Source organism: Bombina bombina, chromosome 3 (assembly GCF_027579735.1).
Source record: "Bombina bombina isolate aBomBom1 chromosome 3, aBomBom1.pri, whole genome shotgun sequence".
Lineage (NCBI taxonomy): Eukaryota > Metazoa > Chordata > Amphibia > Anura > Bombinatoridae > Bombina > Bombina bombina.
In genome coordinates this window covers 958,987,865-958,995,364 of record NC_069501.1, presented here as the reverse complement: position 1 = coordinate 958,995,364, position 7,500 = coordinate 958,987,865, and the positions used below count along the sequence as shown (strand labels likewise).

Genomic DNA, 7,500 nt, shown 5'->3' with positions numbered 1-7,500 from the left:
TTCAGGTAATCTTCTTAGACCTGCTATATCTTTAGCGGATGTTGCTGCAGCTTCAACTTTTTGGTTGGAAGCTTTAGCGCAACAAGTAACAGATCATAATTCTCATAGCATTATTATTCTGCTTCAACATGCTAATAATTTTATTTGTGATGCCATCTTTGATATCATTAGAGTTGATGTCAGGTATATGTCTCTAGCTATTTTAGCTAGAAGAGCTTTATGGCTTAAAACTTGGAATGCTGATATGTCTTCTAAGTCTACTCTGCTTTCCCTTTCTTTCCAGGGTAATAAATTATTTGGTTCTCAGTTGGATTCTATTATCTCAACTGTTACTGGAGGGAAAGGAACTTTTTTACCTCAGGATAAAAAGTCTAAAGGTAAATTCAGGTCTAATAATCGTTTTCGTTCCTTTCGTCACAACAAGGAACAAAAGCCTGATCCTTCATCCTCAGGAGCGGTATCAGTTTGGAAACCATCTCCAGTCTGGAATAAATCCAAGCCTTTTAGAAAATCAAAGCCAGCTCCTAAGTCCACATGAAGGTGCGGCCCTCATTCCAGCTCAGCTGGTAGGGGGCAGATTACGTTTTTTCAAAGAAATTTGGATCAATTCCGTTCACAATCTTTGGATTCAGAACATTGTTTCGGAAGGATACAGAATTGGTTTCAAGATGAGACCTCCTGCAAAGAGATTTTTTCTTTCCCGTGTCCCAGTAAATCCAGCGAAGGCTCAAGCATTTCTGAAATGTGTTTCAGATCTAGAGTTGGCTGGAGTAATTATGCCAGTTCCAGTTCTGGAACAGGGGCTGGGGTTTTATTCAAATCTCTTCATTGTACCAAAGAATGAGAATTCCTTCATACCAGTTCTGGATCTAAAAATATTGAATCGTTTTGTAAGGATACCAACATTCAAAATGGTAACTGTAAGGACTATCCTGCCTTTTGTTCAGCAAGGGCATTATATGTCTACAATAGATTTACAGGATGCATATCTGCATATTCCGATTCATCCAGATCACTATCAGTTTCTGAGATTCTCTTTCCTAGACAAGCATTACCAGTTTGTGGCTCTGCCGTTTGGCCTAGCAACAGCTGCAAGAATTTTTACAAAGGTTCTCGGTGCCCTTCTGTCTGCAATCAGAGAACAGGGTATTGTGGTATTTCCTTATTTGGACGATATCTTGGTACTTGCTCAGCCTTCACATTTAGCAGAATCTCATACGAATCGACTTGTGTTGTTTCTTCAAGATCATGGTTGGAGGATCAATTTACTAAAAAGTTCATTGATTCCTCAGACAAGGGTAACCTTTTTGGGTTTCCAGATAGATTCAGTGTCCATGACTCTCTTTGACAGACAAGAGACGTCTAAAATTGATATCAGCTTGTCGAAACCTTCAGTCACAATCATTCCCTTCGGTAGCCTTATGCATGGAAATTCTAGGTCTTATGACTGCTGCATCGGACGCTATCCCCTTTGCTCGTTTTCACATGCGACCTCTTCAGCTCTGTATGCTGAATCAATGGTGCAGGGATTACACGAAGATATCTCAATTAATATCTTTAAAACCGATTGTACGACACTCTCTGACGTGGTGGACAGATCACCATCGTTTAGTTCAGGGGGCTTCTTTTGTTCTTCCGACCTGGACTGTAATTTCAACAGATGCAAGTCTTACAGGTTGGGGAGCTGTGTGGGGGTCTCTGACAGCACAAGGGGTTTGGGAATCTCAGGAGGTGAGATTACCGATCAATATTTTGGAACTCCGTGCAATTTTCAGAGCTCTTCAGTCTTGGCCTCTTCTAAAGAGAGAATCGTTCATTTGTTTTCAGACAGACAATGTCACATCTGTGGCATACATCAATCATCAAGGAGGGACTCACAGTCCTCTAGCTATGAAAGAAGTATCTCGAATTCTGGTTTGGGCGGAATCCAGCTCCTGTCTAGTTTCTGCGGTTCATATCCCAGGTATAGACAATTGGGAAGCGGATTATCTCAGTCGCCAAACGTTGCATCCGGGCGAATGGTCTCTTCACCCAGAGGTATTTCTTCAGATTGTTCAAATGTGGGGTCTGCCAGAAATAGATTTGATGGCCTCTCATCTAAACAAGAAACTTCCCAGGTATCTGTCCAGATCCAGGGATCCTCAAGCGGAAGCAGTGGATGCATTGTCACGTCCTTGGAAGTATCATCCTGCCTATATCTTTCCGCCTCTAGTTCTTCTTCCAAGAGTGATCTCCAAGATTCTGAAGGAATGCTAGTTTGTTCTGCTGGTAGCTCCAGCATGGCCTCACAGGTTTTGGTATGCGGATCTTGTCCGGATGGCCTCTTGCCAACCGTGGACTCTTCCGTTAAGACCAGACCTTCTGTCGCAAGGTCCTTTTTTCCATCAGGATCTCAAATCCTTAAATTTAAAGGTATGGAGATTGAACGCTTGATTCTTAGTCAAAGAGGTTTCTCCGACTCTGTGATTAATACTATGTTACAGGCTCGTAAATCTGTATCTAGAGAGATATATTATAGAGTCTAGAAGACTTATATTTCTTGGTCTCTTGCTCATCATTTATCCTGGCATTCTTTTAGAATTCCGAGAATTTTACAGTTTCTTCAGGATGGTTTAGATAAAGGTTTGTCTGCAAGTTCCTTGAAAGGACACATCTCTGCTCTTTCTGTTCTTTTTCACAGAAAGATTGCTATTCTTCCTGATATTCATTGTTTTGTACAAGCTTTGGTTCGTATAAAACCTGTTAAGTCAATTTCTCCTCCTTGGAGTTTGAATTTGGTTCTGGGGGCTCTTCAAGCTCATCCGTTTGAACCCATTGCATTCATTGGACATTAAATTACTTTCTTGGAAAGTTTTATTCCTTTTGGCCATCTCTTCTGCCAGAAGAGTTTCTGAATTATCTGCTCTTTCTTGTGAATCTCCTTTTCTGATTTTTCACCAGGATAAGGCGGTGTTGCGAACTTCTTTTGAATTTTTACCTAAGGTTGTGAATTCTAACAACATTAGTAGAGAAATTGTGGTTCCTTCATTATGTCCTAATCCTAAGAATTCTAAGGAGAAATCATTGCATTCTTTGGATGTAGTTAGAGCTTTGAAATATTATGTTGAAGCTACTAAGACTTTCCGAAAGACTTCTAGTCTATTTGTTATCTTTTCCGGTTCTAGGAAAGGTCAGAAGGCCTCTGCCATTTCTTTGGCATCTTGGTTGAAATCTTTAATTCATCATGCTTATGTCGAGTCGGGTAAAACTCCGCCTCAAAGGATTGTAGCTCATTCTCCTAGGTCAGTTTCTACTTCCTGGGCATTTAGGAATGAAGCTTCGGTTGATCAGATTTGCAAAGCAGCAACTTGGTCTTCTTTGCATACTTTTACTAAATTCTACCATTTTGATGTGTTTTCTTCTTCTGAAGCTGTTTTTGGTGGAAAAGTACTTCAGGCAGCTGTTTCAGTTTGAATCTTCTGCTTATATTTTCAGTTTTTTTCATTATAAAATTTAAATTATTTTGGGTGTGGATTTTTTTCAGCGGAATTGGCTGTCTTTATTTTATCCCTCCCTTTCTAGTGACTCTTGCGTGGAAAGATCCACATCTTGGGTAGTCATTATCCCATACGTCACTAGCTCATGGACTCTTGCTAATTACATGAAAGAAAACATAATTTATGTAAGAACTTACCTGATAAATTCATTTCTTTCATATTAGCAAGAGTCCATGAGGCCCACCCTTTTTGTGGTGGTTATGATTTTTTTGTATAAAGCACAATTATTCCAATTCCTTATTTTTTATGCTTTCGCACTTTTTTCTTATCACCCCACTTCTTGGCTATTCGTTAAACTGATTTGTGGGTGTGTTGAGGGGTGTATTTGTAGGCATTTTGAGGTTTGGGAAACTTTGCCCCTCCTGGTAGGAATGTATATCCCATACGTCACTAGCTCATGGACTCTTGCTAATATGAAAGAAATGAATTTATCAGGTAAGTTCTTACATAAATTATGTTTTTTTTTTTTTTCTCTCCAATTTAAAGAAAAACTTACCCACTCCCATTTTATAACCTTAATTCAATTTCTAGACATGCAAAAGGATCATTGAGCAAAAAGAAAGGCCCACGTACTCCGAGTCCACCTCCACCAACACAAGAAGAATTTCCACTGGGGGGAAAGAAACACAAAGATAAACATAAGACAAAAGATCGAGTGGAAGAAAGAGTAAAGGATGTAAAAGAAAGAGGACGCGAATTAGAGAAACAGAGAGACAGGAAAGATAAACAAAGGTTTGCATTAGATTACCAAAAATCTCTTTGCATGAGCTTTGCAGTTTTAGAACTGATGCTAGCCTACTTCTGTTACATCCAGTCTTGTAATCTGTCAATTATATATTGTTAATTTGTCAAATGAGACAGTGCCAAGTACCAAATGTATACTCACATCACATTTTGCTTGCCAGTTCTGTGCCCTAATAGGCAAGGCCAGTGTCCTAAATTCAGATGCAATTCCCAAGCAAACATTTGAAGTCACATTTATTGTTGCCCATTAGATGCAAATCCGGGTGGACGGGGCGAAGATGTTTGCCCCTGTTCACATTACTTTCTTAAATCTGGCCCTTTATAGCAGCTACCTTCTCTCAATAGAATTATTTAACCACCTGCCCCTTCTCTTCATCATTGCTGTTTAATTTGTTCTCTGGTTGAGCAGTTTACTTTCTCACATGGATACATTGATGAAAATTGGAAAGTAAATGAGGAGGGGTTTCTTGTGCCTGCCTTTTTATGGACAGGGCAGACATGCACTTGTACAAGGGAAATGTACTCAATAAGCTCACCTACTGTGTATAGTCAGTGATAGATGATTGGGAGGTAAATTGAAACGTTTCATAATTCTGTTAACAATGGTTACATTGAAGAAACTACCAATTTAAATGGAAATTCTAAAGTAAAACAATAAATACTCTAGATAAGTATGTGTTTCACTACTGTAATTGGTTAAATACATACGTCAAGTATTGCTTGGGAACTGCAAGCCTTGTTTCTCCTGAGCAAGACGTAGTACATGTCTTGCATGTATGTGATGCTTCTGTGCTTATGCAACTGCTGCTTCTATTTGGCTGACTGGGGGACGTTACCTTTTGTATTTTACCCATTTGCAGAGGTTAAAAATATTGGGTAATAATCTGGCTCCTAAAATTGCAGAACATAGCTTGCGACTGCTATCGTTGCCACTCATTTAGTGCTGAAAGGCACAAATTGATATCTTCATTAAATATGATGTTTTGTAAGTTCAATTATGCAAAAATATATAATTTTTTTATTGGAATTTAAGGAAAAAGGTGTTTGTTTTTTTTTACTAATTTGACTCAAAGGGACACTGAACCCAATTTTTTTCTTTTGCGATTCAGATAGAGCATGACATTTTTAAGCAACTTTCTAATTTACTCCTATTATCAAATTTTCTTCATTCTCTTGGTATCTTTATTTGAAATGCAAGAATGTAAGTTTAGATGTCGGACCATTTTTGGTGAACAACCTGGGTTGTCCTTGCTGATTGGTGGATAAATTCATCCACCAATAAAAAGTGCTATCCAGAGTTCTGAAACAAAAAAAAGCTTACATGCCTTCTTTTTCAAATAAAGATAGCAAGAGAACGAAGAAAAATTTATAATAGGAGTAAATTAGAAAGTTGCTTAAAATTGCAGGCTCTATCTGAATCACAAAAGAAAAAAATTGGGCTCAGTGTCCCTTTAAATTTTCCTTACCTTACCATAAATTGTTGTCAAACAGATTTGTTTGGAGGTACTTCTTTAAAGGGACTGTCTACTCCATTATATTTGTTTAAAATATAGATAATCCCTTTGTTACCCATTCCCCAGTTTTTCATAACCAACAGTTATATTAATACATGTTTTACCTCAGTAATTACCTTGTATCTAAGCCTTTGCAGATTGCCTTCTTATCTCAGTGCTATTTACAGACTTGCATTTTAGACAATTAGTACTGACTCATGAATAATTCCACAGGAGAGAGCACAATTTTTTCTATAATGGCACACGTACTAGCACTTTTTGGCTATCAAAAGCTGTAAAATGCACTGAGATAAAGGCAGGGGCTTAGAATCAGGCAGGAATTTAGAGGTTTAAAAGTTATAAAGTATATTAATATAACCATGTTGGTTGTGCAAAGCTGGGGAATGGGTAGTATTTGTGTGTTCTATCTTGTTATCTATCTCTATAGTAGTATGCATACCTGGTTCCGGGCATTTGTCGCGCCTTATTGCTGTGTCTTATATGTTTTTGTATTCTAAACAGGGATGCTTCTGAGGGGTCCCACAGACAAAAGCAATCCCCAAGTCCAGCTGAGCGCTCAGGCAGCAATTCGTCTAATTCCAGGGATTATTCACCGCCTACATCTCGAAGACGACAAGAAACTTCACCAGTACTTACCAAGTCTTCATCCCACAAACATACACATTCCCCTTCTTGCAGGTAAGCTTTTTATTTAATGCTTGGAGCCCAGCAGAAGAAAGAATAAAGTAAAATTGTGAGATGTTGGGTGTTTTGGGAGCTCAGAGGGATTTATGCCTTTTAGCATAGTTTAGGTTAGCAGGTCTCATAAATCCATTTCTGTAAGAGATTATACTGGTCATAAAGCAAGCTAATGCTGCGTCTTTGTGCCAGCAGGAACATGAAAGACTTTAAATAAAGCGCCCATAGGACATATAAACATAATGAGGAATAGAGACAATATATAGCTGAGAATGTTAATACAAAAACAGAAGGCTTGTGTTAGGGTGAAAAGAATATACACTTCTTCAGTTGGGATGATCTTTCATGGATCTAAAGTGGTAAATTGTTCCAGACATGCAATGAAAAGGGTGGTTTGCCCTCTTTTTATATGGCTTTGTGGGCTGCATTAAAGGGACATGATGCAGCATAGCTAAAAGCTGACTAGAAAATATAATCTGAACATCTTTATGTAAAAATGGAGATATATACCTCAAAATTAAAAAAGTATTCACACCCCACTGTTATTAGACTTTAGTCCTAGGACAAAGGAAAAGCACTAATGGCACTACTAGTGGTGTGGTCAGTAAGCTAAATTTCTAATTGTACTATTAGATTTTTGTACTAGAGTGATACATTTTGTGGTGGCGGTGCTGTGTACTGGGTAGAGAAAACTTTATTTAATCAGCCCTGGACTGATGGTATGTACACTTAGGGAGCACTCTCATTCCTTTATAGATAATACATTGACAATTTTGATTGAAATACGGTGAGTGCCTTTGCCTATGTTATTAACGGGGTGTGTGTGTGTATGTATATATATGTGTGTGTGTGTATATATATATATATATATATATATATATATATATATATACACCCCCATCCACACATTTATATATAACGTCATGGTAATAAATTGATCATTTTGATTGAAATTCGGTGAGTGCCTTTGCCTATGTTAACGGGGTGTGTATATATATGTGTGTGTGTGTATATATATATATATATAT

General features: G+C 38.0%; 1 protein-coding gene across 1 annotated transcript in view; it reads left to right on the top strand.

Moving 5' to 3' along the window:
* ZC3H13 (zinc finger CCCH-type containing 13) overlaps positions 1-7,500 on the top strand; it is a gene marked incomplete in the record, with an annotated part of 366,958 nt that overhangs the window by 88,812 nt on the left and 270,646 nt on the right. Inside the window, 2 exon segments of the mRNA XM_053708001.1 lie at positions 4,068-4,268; positions 6,296-6,472. Coding sequence (XP_053563976.1) covers positions 4,068-4,268; positions 6,296-6,472 — 378 coding nt within the window.